This window comes from Indicator indicator, chromosome 17, assembly GCF_027791375.1.
Source record: "Indicator indicator isolate 239-I01 chromosome 17, UM_Iind_1.1, whole genome shotgun sequence".
In the NCBI taxonomy this organism is placed as follows: domain Eukaryota; kingdom Metazoa; phylum Chordata; class Aves; order Piciformes; family Indicatoridae; genus Indicator; species Indicator indicator.
In genome coordinates this window covers 15992014-16004575 of record NC_072026.1, presented here as the reverse complement: position 1 = coordinate 16004575, position 12562 = coordinate 15992014, and the positions used below count along the sequence as shown (strand labels likewise).

The window sequence follows — 12562 nt, the reverse complement described above, 5'->3', positions numbered from 1 at the left end:
AAAGTCCTAAACTGAAGGATCCTGCAAGGAGGTTGTTAGTGGCTAGAGGTCCCTTCTAGCCACTAACATTCTATGATTCTATGGTTCTATTTTTCCTTCTGCAAGCCCTAGGGACATCCCTCCTTAAACACATCTCTAAGAGGAAGCTATCTCCAAAAGCCCCTCTGTTTACCCTCAGATAAAAGCTGGGCCTCAGGAAAAGGTCTGGCAATTAAATCACTAAAAAGTTGCTGCATGCATAGAGCCTGGAACCTCAGCTTCATTACAAATGGGAAAAAAATAAAAACCAAACAATTTTCTGAGTGTGACAGAGGAAAACCCCAGAGAAGATTCTGCCTGCAGCCAAGAAAAGCCTGAGTTTGGCTCCAGTCCTGGATTCTCTACCTTTCTGTCATTTCCCAAACACCATCTCAGTTCTCCAGACACTGCTCACATCCTAATATCATGCTGCATTTAAGTACCAGCCCTGCTCCCCTTCCCTGTATTACACAGCTCTTGGCATGCTTTCAATAGCTTCCCTAAACCCACATCCGACTCCACTCGGGTGGGTTTCAATAGCTGGCTGAGAGGCAGATAATCCACCCTTTGTCATCATGGATTGAGGCCTGTCTCCAAAAAAGAACAACTCCATTTCATCAAAGAGAAATAGTTAGGAGTAAATTTGCCACTGCTAACAAGCTTGACTGGGTCAGACCTTTGTGTGCTGGAACAGAGAGTTTAAGACCCTGAAACATGTTAGCATTGCAAAGAATATTGCAGGCAGACTGGCTGCCAGACATATTTCAGTGTGCTGGGTCACTTGGATTTTGTGACATCATCTCTTACACTAGGCAAAGAGTACCCACCACATCTGAGAACCCCAGACAAGTGGGAGTTGGAAGGGACCTCTGGAGATCATCCAGTCCAACCCCCCTGCTCAAGCAGGGGCACCCACAGCAGCTTGCCCAGGGTCACAATGCCCAGCTGGGTTTGGAAGCTGTCCAGAGAAGGAGACTCCACAACCTCTCTGGGCAGCCTGCTCCAGGGCTCCAGCACCCTCACACCAAAGAAGTTTCTCATTCTGCACAGGTGGAACCACCTGAGTTCCAGTTTGTGCCCATTACCCCTTGTCGTGTCATTGGGCACCACTGAGAAGAGTCTGGCCCCATCCTCTTGCCCCCCACCCTTTAGCTCTTGCTGAGCATTGCTCAGATCCCCTCTGGGGCTGCTCTTCTCCAGGCTCTCAGCCCCAGGGCTCTCAGCCTTTGCTCCTCACAGAGATGCTCCAGGTTCCTCAGCAACTTCATAGCCTATATCAATCTCATTCCAGTAGTTCCTTGTCTCTCTTGAACGGAGGAGCCCAGAACTGGACCCACCCAGATGTAGCCTCCCTAGGACAGCATAGAGGTGAGGAGAGCCTCCCTTGATCTGCTAGTCACACTCTTCTTAATGCCCTGCAGGAGACCATTGGCCTTCTTGTCCACAAGGGCACATTTCTTATAGAGACCCTTATGAAACACCTGCCATGCTTTGCTTCTAAGTCACTTGATGATCTCAAAGGTCTTTTCCAACCTGGTTAATTCTGTGATTCTGTGATTCAGTGTGACCTCTTCTTCTCTGCTGTACAGCAAGTCTCAGTGCCACTGCCTGTTTCTAGCCAAAGGAAGACAGGCAGGCAGATGAAGGCCTGAGCTTAGTCAGGGCAGTGCCACAGGGAGGACAGCTATTCCCAGCTCACAGGCACTGATTCATTCTTGCAGAGCTTCAATCCAACTGGGAGCCAAGTGTGCCATGGAGGCTGCTAAAGCTCTAGGAAACAACTTTCCCACTTGACAGCAGGGCAAGGGGAATAGCTCAATGTCCTTTGGGAAGCTCAGAATCTGTGATGTTTGAAGATTAAGGAACTTTATTCTTCACAACCAGGGATAGACACATTCTGCACATCGTTATCTGCAGAGATTGATTTGAAACTCTAAACACATCTGCCTGGGCCTTGCCCAGCCTCCTCTCCTGGTCCCATTCAATGAATGTTCATGCAAGTGAGCTCTCAGTGACCCAGCTCTTTCCAAAGGTCAGATTTATCCCTGTTTTCTCAAATTCAGGCAATGAGTAAATTTTATATGAGGATGTCTTGTGATGTTCAGGGTGTAGAAATGATGCCACTTAAGTGTAAGGCCATTGAAATCCAGCAAGTGCAGCTCAAACTGCCCTGCAGTCCTGCTCCCAACTGCCCACCCGAAAAGTGGAGCATTGCTGTGTGAGCTGTTTGTGCTGACAGTGTTCAGCTCAGTTCAGTTCCAAGAGCAACAAACCAGATGAAATTGTGTGTTCATCACTTAGCTTCCTAGGGTCAGCTGGAGGTGATCAGAAGTGTCAGGAGATTTCATGAGAGTTGTTATGATGTGTCATGGGTTGAGGCTGGGCCAGCCACTAGAGCAATGACAGAGGCTCTCCATGAACCCCTCTGCATTCCCAAAGGGAAGAGAAAGGGAAGAAGGGAGAGAGAGACACATGGACTGGGAAAGAAACTAAACTAGCTGGGATGGAAAGAAGAACAATCCCATGAAATAGAGACAAAGAGATACAGACTAATGTGGAACACAACCCCTGGTGGCAATGATGTCACCATTGGCACCACGGAGGCTGAGGCAGGTACTGGGCAAGTCCCAACTGGATTCAGCACCAGATGGGAACCAGATTCAGGAACTGGATTCAAGAACTGGACTCAGGATTGGGATGGAAGGCAGAAGGGACAGAATCCTCCTGGGACACTGGCCAGGGAAGAAGAGGCTTGACCCTGGTGATCTCTCAGCTGTTTCCTGAGGATGCCATACATAAGATGCAATCCCTTGTTGGGCAGCAGAGGGTCACCTGTCCTGTCTGCTCCTCCCCACTGGTGCCACCTCTGCCTTCCTGGCCCCCAAGGTGGGGCACAAGATACGGCAGTGTCCTTGGTGTGCCCAGGAGCAAGGCCAAGGCAGAGCCTTTCTGCAGCCCAGACCTTGGCAAAAACCCTCCCCATCAGCTTCTCCCTGCTAGAAGCAGCCCCTGGCTGTGCAAACCTGCCCTGAACTTCAGAAAGTGCCTCACTGAGCAGAGCCTGAGCTGGGAAGTCCTATCCTGAACAGAATCAGCTGTGTTCTGGCTCAGAGCAGGACAAAGGGTTAAAGTAAGGAGCCTGTACCCAGTTCTGATTTCATGCTTCTCAGCAGCCTCATATTCCCTGAATTGAGGTACTTTTATGTTTTTGTTTTCTGAGAAGATACTTTAGAATTCATTTGTGACCATCAAAATTCTAAAATATGGGCAAACTCTCTGCTCCCTAAGGCTGTTTCTTGAGACTGCTATTTCTCAAGTATCATTAAAATGAGGAAAACAAACTCTGAAGGCCAAATTCATGCCTGAGGTCATTCAGCTGACCTTAGCATCAGCACAACAGCTTGGCCATGCACACACATTATGCTGTCTGCTTACACAATGACAGAAGCCAGCAGCTGAGCAGGACTGAGTGCACACTGCCTGCAACTGGGTATGGAAGTGATCAAAACCCATCAGCTCAAGGTATTTGTGGTACCAGTCTCTTTATAACACCCATAAATGAGGCTCCTTTTTCAACAATAGCCCATTTGGGGCTCATATTCCAGAAGCTTAGCAGTGTGAGTGAATGGTAGTGCCCCTTCCCATCCTTCATGCAGTAAAAACATCACAACATTTTTTTTTTCCTGATAAAATGTAGTTTTCATCCACATTGCACAAGATTTCAGGATTTGGTTTTTTTTCATAGAGATTTATTGTAGTAGACTTCAGCTGGTAGACTTCTGGTTAAACACCTCATAAACAGTAAGTGACTAACACAAATGAGATGACAGGAGTTGCTTTCCTACACAGTCACAGCATCACAGTATGGTAGGAGTTGGAAGGGGCCTCTGGAGATCATCCAGCCCAACCCCCATGCCAAGGCAGGGTCACCTAGAGAAGGTCACACAGGAACATGTCCAGCTGGGTTTGGAATGTCTCCAAAGATGAAGACTCTCTGGGCAGCTGCTCCAGGGCTCTGTCACCCTCAAAGTAAAGAGGTTTCTCCTCACGTTTAGATGGAACTTCTCATGTTCAAGTTTGTGCCTGTTGCTCCTTGTCCTGTCACTGGGCACCACTGAATAAAGCCTGGTCCCATCCTCCTGCCACCCACCCTTTGAGTGCTGATTGGCATTGATGAGATCCTCACTCAGGCTGCTCTTTTCCAGACTGAAAAGCCCCAATTCTCTCAGTCTTTGCTCATCAGAGAGATGTTCCAGTCCCCTCAGCATCTTTGTAGCCCTACTGTTTAGCTTAACTTGCCCTGCAAACTGATGAACTAGTCTCCAAATTGCAAAGTAAATTTTAGAAAGCCACTCTTCTGTCAGCAGAAAGCCTATCAGGAACCTGACCAGTTTGATGTCTGGGGTCTGCACAGAAAGCCAGTCTGATGGTGGCCTCCCTCCACACGAATGGCAGAATCGCTGTCAATGGAAGGAACTTGGAGCAAGACCAAAAGAATTCCAGATTCCTGTGGTACAGGGGGATTTCTGTGCTAAATGTGACTTTACATAACAGGAAAAAAATCTGTAGTCTGAAGATGCTGTGAGCTGTACTTTGAAGCTTGGTCAAGGCTGTGACATTGTCTCAGTGGCCTTGCTCACTGCTCTGTGTCAGTTTTCTGATCAATCAAATGGGGGTTTAACACACTGAGTGCCCCTTGTGATCCAGGGGAGAACATTCAAAAGCCTCTGTGCAGGAAAAATACCCACTGAAGCCACTCTTGTAATGAATGTGGAGCTAATCTCTTTGGATGTGCCTACAGAGTACACCAGTGCCCATCTTTGGCAAGGCTCTGCCTGGCTCAGTACACATCTGAAGTACCCGTGGAGCATATATGCATTTGAAACCAGTGTGGTAAAAGAGGCCTTTCAGGAATTCATCTTGCTCAGCTGAGAATCACAGAGTCATTTATGTTGGAAAAGATCTCTAAAGTCTGTAAGACCATAGGAGGTTCAACCTCAACATGAGGAGACACTTTATGGAACAGGCTGCCCAGAGAGGTTGTGGAGTCTTCTCTGGTGACTTTCAAAATCCATTTGGATGTGTTCCTATGTGGCCTGCCCTAAGTGATCCTGCTCTGGCAGAGGGGGGTTGGACTCAATGATCTCTGGAGGTCCCATCCAACCCCTAACGCTCTGTGATTCTGTGATCAAGTCCAATGGTTAACACAGCACTGCAAGTCCCGAGATGCTGCAGCCCTTGAAGGGAGCATGCTGCATTGCAGTGACAAGTCCTTCCTCCACATCAAGACAACTCTGTCAGAAGCAGGAGACCACCTCATATTTTGAAAGTACTTTTCCTGGCACCTGAAAAATGCAGCTGCTTCTTTCACTGCTCTGCCTCCAGTTCACCAGAGCAGCCATATGATTTCTTATCATGGGGTGAGTGCTCTGATGGAGCTGATGCAGTGGAGTTTGAAGGTTTTTGAAGGTAATGCTGTGGAGTTTTGCTGATTTTTAAGCTAATGCAGTGCTGTGTGATTTTTTTTTTTTCTTAAAGCATTCCAGCTGGTTACAGTGCTGATTAATTGGCTGAAACACAGCTCAACCTTGTCTTAGCAAAGAGTCTGATCAAATTCATTTTTCTAAGTATCATCTTTGAAAAGCAGAGCAACACAGAACCAAAGAAGCCGGAGGACAGGTGAAAGAACCTGTTATAAAATCCTGTTCATCATTGGTCTGGGTGGTTATAAGATCTTTCTTTAATTATTATTTATTTATTTCACTCTGTTCACCAAAATTTATTTGCTAAGGTCAACTCTGTGACCTAATTCTTTCTTTTGACATCTCCCGTTGCTTTTAAATGCAGATTTTTGGTAGAAGATGTGGACACAGACCTGAAGGGTCCGAAAAGGAACAGCAAACCTGCTGCTGTGTCAGGTGAGAGAGACTGAGTTCTGTGTAGGACAGCATCTTCCCCCTTCACAGCATATGAAGGTGGCTTCGAATTGCCTTTCCTTTCACATTGCTCACAGATTAAGCTGGATCAATATGTCTCTGCACCATGAGCATTTGCCAGCCTCAGCAGCTCAGTTCTGCTCTCTACTTTGCCCATGGAGAAAAGCTCCCTGGAAGAAGTCAGAACCTTTTATTCCTTGGGATTTCTGCTCAAAACTCATCTCCATGGCATAACCATTAATTTGGGAATAAGCTGTGAGGGTGATAGTGTCTGGCTGAGCAATGTATCTATTACTCCATGTTTTCTACTCCTCAGCATGCCTGCTTCTTCATTTCTTATTTCTTGCCTTCTGTGTGTGAGCTTTCCTTTGGGAAGAGGAGGAAGAAATGTTGCTATTATACATGGACATTGTGCAGAGTCCCCTTCAATGATCCCCGCCTAGATTATTATTAATGCTGTAAACTATCATCGTCCTTCCACAAACCCCAGGAGAAGCTACCAGGGAACAAAACAACCTTGGATTGATGTGCAGCACAAATGCAAAGCCCAAATTAATGAGTGCTAACCCTTCTTGTGTGATCCCTATTAAACAGTATTTTAATCAACACCTTATGGAGTCCGAGTGCCTTTCTTGCAGGGAATCTGTAAGAAACACTCAACTGGAGCATTACACAGGTACCACCCACTGTGTAACAATTAAAAACTGTAAATTCTGGGGCTCCATACAAGGTCATCCTCCTGAAGTAGATTTCTCAGCAAATTAAGGGTTTGGATTGCAATGAACACCTGGGGAAACTGCTGCCCTTGGGTTTGTGAGCTGTGATGAATATTCATGGCAGAGGCAGCAGCGGGTGAATGGTAATTACAGCAGCTCTTCAGGATGGAGCTTGGCTATCCACGAGAGACCACGTTACCCTTTGAAATTAAAATATGGGGGGAAAACAAATAAAACAGGTATTAGCAGTTATGTGAAGAGCCTGTATGAAATGTTAATGTGGTCAAATGTGGCCCTAACCCAGTTTCATGAGTGAGGAATGTTATTACAGTGATACTCAAGGAGGTAATGCAGATGGCCTTAAACATTGAGGGAAAAAAAGTCTTTTGTTTTTAGCTTGAAATATCTCCCAGGGGGTTCCTGTAAATGCCAGGGGGGTAGGGTAGGGTAGGGATCCAGGGACTGGAGACCAAGAAAGGTTCAGAGCCCTGGGGCTGTTGAGCCTGGAGAAGAGCAGCCTGAGAGGGGATCTGATCAATGCTCAGCAAGAGCTAAAGGGTGGGGGGCAAGAGGATGGGGCCAGACTCTTCTCTGTGGTGTCCAATGACAGGACAAGAAGTAATTGGCACAAACTGGAACCCAGGGGGTTCCATCTGAACAGGAGGAGAAACTTGTTTGGTGTGAAGGTGCAGGAGCCCTGGAGCAGGCTGCCCAGAGAGGTTGTGGAGTCTCCTTCTCTGGAGAGATTCCAAAGCCACGTGGCCATTGTGATGCTGGGTAAGCTGCTGTGGGTGCCCCTGCTTGAGCAAGGGGGTTAGACTGGATGATCCACAGAGGTCCCTTCCAACCCCACCATGGAAGAGCAGCAAGGCTGCAGTAGGATGGAGAAGGTTCTCTGGGGCCAGCCAGCCAAACCCTGCTGCGGACTGCAGAGTATGGCGAGCTTCCTTGCCCTCCAAGCCCAGCGCCAGGCGCACGCCCCGAGCTCTGGGACACCAATAGCCTTCACAGCAGGAGGCGCTGCCCTTACCCAAGATGGCGGCAGCGGCGCCACTCCGCATAACTCTCGCGAGGTTTGCGGCGGAGCCGGGCTCTGCCCCCTGCAAATGGCTGCGCGGAGGTGAGGCCGGGGCAGGCGGGTGGTGCCGCCATGGAGCACATCACCACACCGAAGGTAAGAGGGCGGGCAGCCCCGACATTTTGGCCACCGGCCCCTGGGGGTCTTCCGGGTGAAAGGAGCCGGGCCGAGCTCACCCGGGCTCCGCTCACCTGAGGTGCAGCCCCCCGCGGCGGCGGGCCTCGGCCGGGGTTATTGTCAGGGCCATACCGTCTATTTGCTGGTTTTGGTGTTAAATCCCTGTTTAGTTAAAATAAAGCAGACGTTTTTTATTTTTTTCTTTCCTCCAAGGCATACGTATTCGTGAATGGTCCTTGCTCTTATCAGATGGGTCTCATGGATAAGTCTGCAAAGCGTAAAGCTGCTTGATGTGGCGTTTGGGTGTTTCTTACTGAATTGCCTTGCTGGAAAGGAAAATTTCAGTGAGGATGTTGTTTATAAGGTGCTTTGGGCCCGATCGTGTAAACATTTATATGAAAGTATGGGCACCCTCCTCCGTCGTAATGAATGAATCAAAATGTGCCTTTAGAGCTGTATAAAGCGAAACAGGAGCTCTGGGCACCCTGTGCTCATGGCAGCTAAAAAGATTTGCATTTACTTCAAGCAGCTGTCTGTCTAGCGATTTATTTACTTAGTCCGCTTCTTTATTTGTTAAATACCATGAAGCTTGCCGTGTTTTGTTTTGCTTTATTCTCTAGGATGTTAGTTTGGGGATGCTCCTTACCCATGTTGCTTAAATTTGCTATGCTGGACCTGCTTGTCTCTAGTGGTTTGTAAAGGGGCAATATTAGATATAACAATTCTGTGTGCTGAAAAACATGACATGCACAGCGGAGCCCACTGCTCTTCAAGTTTATTTTCAGATTTTTTTCTGTTGTTTATTTCAGCAGTGACCCTATAAAGAAGCTCACATGTTCAATACTCTGAAATAATTTGTCATATATTGTTAAACCATTTGTCCTTCTAAATTTTTCTCATTAATGATGAAAAAAGTATATATCTTTGTTTCATTAAGAAGCAAATAAGCTGGAAGAACAGGAATAAAATAATGCAAACCCCCTTACAATTAATATTTCATTCTATCTGTGCTGATGGTTTTTAATGCTGTTTTAGTAATTAGCTTAGTGTGGTTTATGAAATGCACTTCCATGCCTCGGAAATGGGTTGCAAGAAATAGCTGCTAAGACTTCTTTAATAGTGACTGAGCAGTTGGAAGTCAGGCTAGAAAGCTGTTTCTTTCAGAGCAACACTTTGACTATACAGAATATGAACAATCTTTTATTTGCAGGTCTTTGTCTTATTATTTCTGCACATTATTATTTACACAGTAATAAACTGTGATCATCTTGGCTACAAATCCAGTAATCTTGTTACTCACGCTATGCTAAACGTTGGCTGTTTGCTTAACCTATTTTTGCTTTGATTGCTGAAGAAACAATTTGAATTTATTGTGTAGAGCTGAGTTTGTATTGCAGAAGAGACTTTAATTCTTACATTTTCCTGTCTTTCTTCCTGAGCTTCAGATTAGAAGTTGAAAGATTGTGCTTCAACAGGTGCTGAGTTATTTCTGCTATCAAAGTTAAATGAATTTTTCATACGCTTTTTATGTTGCAGGTTGAAAATGTGAAATTACTAGATCGTTATACAAATAGAAAGGCAGCAAATGGGACATTATACCTGACAGCCACCCACTTGATCTATGTGGAGGCTTCTGCTGAAGTCAGAAAAGAAACATGGGTATGTATATAGAATCATAGAATCATTAAGGTTGGAAAAGAGCTGTAAGATCATCAGGTCAAATCTTGTCTTACCCGGAGTCTGTTTAAACACAAGTGTAAAAATTACTTTATGTCTCATGGCCAAAACGATCAGGTTTGTGACTTTCAAAGTTCTTGTGATCTTTGATAGCATTTTGATAGCAAATGTTTCACACAGCCAGCAGGTTTGGAAGGAAATGCTCATGGTGGGATTGACTGAAGAGAGGCTTCTGGCTGAGGAACATAAAAACCTTGTCTAGTTTCCTCTCTCAAACTTGTTACGCCAAGCCACCAAACTTGAATATACAGTATTTAGATGTGCACTGAAATGAGCCTTTTTAAATGAATTCTAAATTAAAACGGGTATAATTTCATATGGAGCTGGGAGGAAAGCAAAATGAACCAGGTAAACTGACCTGCACATCAGCCTCCAGAAGAAATTTATATGCAGCTGTAATTTTCCAGTCTTGCTCTTGCAGCCAAAGGCTAAATAACTATCTGGATGTTTGTTAGGTTTGGTTGATAAATATCACAAATAAATTAATTTTGTGTTGCTAGTTAGATGCAGGAAGCACAAATAATCTGCTTGCACTGCTCTCAGCCTTATCAGTGGCCTCTGAAATAATGTGGTTTATTTCCTGTTTTTCAGATTCTGCATCACCATATTGCAACTGTGGAGAAACTGCCTCTGACCACAGCTGGATATCCACTCCTCATCCACTGCAAGAACTTCCATGTGGCTCACTTTGTCATTGGGCAGGAACGTGACTGTCATGAAGTGTTTGCCTCACTGCTTAAGCTTTCACAACCAGGTACTGAGCGGGGGAGTCTGCTCTGCAGATCATGGAATCACTGCAGTCGTGTTGGAGTGTCAGTACAGGAGGGGGAGGATGTGAAATCAGAATCCGTTTCCACCACCAGAGATGATCTGTGTGGGTTGGCCCAGAAAGTAGGGTGCTGTCCTGTGAAGTTGGGCGTTTGCTTCCGAACTAAACACAGATCTTTTGAGGAGATGGTCTTCCAAGAGGAACTTCTGAAGACCTGTGCAAAGTTCTTTTGCCTTATTGAGGCTGTATGTGGCATCTCAGCATTTTCTTTTAGTACTCGTGCTGGGTGTCATGTCCCAAACCTAGCCATCATCAGTGATTTCAGTGGCCTAGCTCTTGGCTGTGTGTAGTTCTGTGCTTTCCAGAGCTTCACAGAACTCTGGAATCCCACAAATAAAGCTTCAAATATTGGCCCTTTGATTTGTTTCCCAACAGCATGTTGAGTCTGCTCCTCAGTGTTTTTTTTCAGTTGTGAAACCCAGTGCTTCACTCTGGCTTGAAGTCACTATTGCAGAGTGTGCTCAAAAGCCTGTGGCTTCTCATGGCTTCAGCTTTTTAGTCCATCATGGATTAATCTTTAGGCTCCTTGTTCTTCTAGGACAGCACTCCACCAAATTTCCTACCAGACTTCTGGTTTTGGGCTGCTCCTGCAGTGCAGCTTTATTATAAGGATGCCATTTGTGGTTGCAGTTCGTAATTATGTCACTAATCTAAGGCAAGGGAGTTGATGGCACCGTGCTGGCCATTGTGTAGAACAAGAGTAGAAGTAGAATCCCAGGCAGGCTGAGCGGACCTTTAAAGCTCATCCAATCCAACCCCCCTGCAGTCAGCAGGGACATCAACACCTAGGGCAGGTTGCTCAGAGCCCCAAACAACCTGACCTGGAATGGTTCCAGGGATTGGGGTATCTCCCACCTCTCTGGGCAACCTGGGACAGGTTTTCACCACACTCCTTGTCAGAAATGTCTCTCTCTAGTCTGAATCTCCATGTTTTGTTTTTTTTTTTAATTTTCAAACTATCACCCCTTCTGTCACTACAAGCCCTGCTCAGAAGTGTGTCCCCATATGTCTGATATTTGGAAGAAATGGGGTTTTTTTGCTGAATCAGAGATTTTTTTTTTTTTGATTGCTTGATTAATAGTAAAGCTGATGTCTATTCCCAGCATCTCCCTAGTGCACTGTTTGGCAGTTTGCTGAGTTCTGAAGTTGTAAGGCTGTATCTGACAGGTTTCTGGTGCTGTCTTTAAAAGCTGTCACTTCTCAGTCTGAAAACTAAAGGCTTGGGGTGCATCTGAAGGCGTGGGAGCTGTCACTGCAGGGGTTACATCAGTTCCTTTTGTCTTGTGGTTATTTGTGTAATAAGCTGCAGCTATTTTATTTCTATTTATGGATTTTTAACAGTTCTCTTTTCTCTTGCTTTAAAATTCCTCCCTGTACGCTTCCTGCATGTTTTTCTTCAGGTTTATTGTGCAGAGGATAGAATTATTGGTGATTTGCAGCTGTTTGACTGACAGCTGTGGGTTACCTATCCCATAACCCAGCCACTTTATCAGGCTCTGACAGGTTTCGCTCTGTCTCTGCAGCACTTGCTGCCTTGGGAATCAGCTGTATGAGGTAGTGGTTGGATTTGCATTTGATGAAGAGAGAGAAGGAAATTGGGGTGGTGGAGATGGAAGGAGGAAGAAATTACCATTTGTCAGACACAGCCCAAAGCCTTTGTTGGGCTGACAGTAATCTTCCAGACATCCATCAAGCCTTCCATGTGCCTCAGAACTCACTGCTGTGCCGTGAACTTTACAGGTGTGCAGGAGCTGTGTCATCAACTCCTCACAGAAAATATCTCTTTTAGTACATACTTTCATTTATGGATTAATTCCTATGATAAAAATCTCACCTAACATGCTTATTGCAGTTAATTCAGTTGGAAATAATTTGTTCTGGGGAAAAAACCACACAACACTACTTTGAAGTTTGAATTCATTCCAACAAAGTGTTTTAGCTCCCTGCATGTGAGAACTGAATATTGGAAATTCCTGAGGACTTTGGGATGGATTGTCCACATTCAGTACTGTCCCAAATGAAAACCTGTAAATGTGAGTTGGAGAGATTTTTAAATATCTGCTCTCTTCTATCTAGTGCTCAGTTACTATCATATCTTTTTTTAAAGAGTGAGAATCAATCTAAGTTGGTT

The 12562-nt window shown here is 45.5% G+C and overlaps 2 protein-coding genes across 2 annotated transcripts in view; one reads left to right on the top strand and one right to left on the bottom strand.

The window, feature by feature from the left end:
• The window catches only part of LOC128972760 (protein shisa-1-like), a 26710-nt gene extending 18888 nt beyond the window's left edge, over positions 1-7822 (bottom strand). Inside the window, exons 1-2 of the mRNA XM_054388867.1 lie at positions 7701-7822; positions 7591-7657 (exon numbers count right to left, since the gene is read on the bottom strand). Coding sequence (XP_054244842.1) covers positions 7591-7657; positions 7701-7822 — 189 coding nt within the window. The remainder of the gene's footprint in view (positions 1-7590; positions 7658-7700) is intronic.
• The window catches only part of MTMR8 (myotubularin related protein 8), a 23551-nt gene continuing 18800 nt past the window's right edge, over positions 7812-12562 (top strand). Inside the window, exons 1-3 of the mRNA XM_054388524.1 lie at positions 7812-7844; positions 9402-9524; positions 10194-10356. Of these exons, the coding sequence (XP_054244499.1) occupies positions 7821-7844; positions 9402-9524; positions 10194-10356 (310 nt within the window). The 5' untranslated portion in view covers positions 7812-7820. The remainder of the gene's footprint in view (positions 7845-9401; positions 9525-10193; positions 10357-12562) is intronic.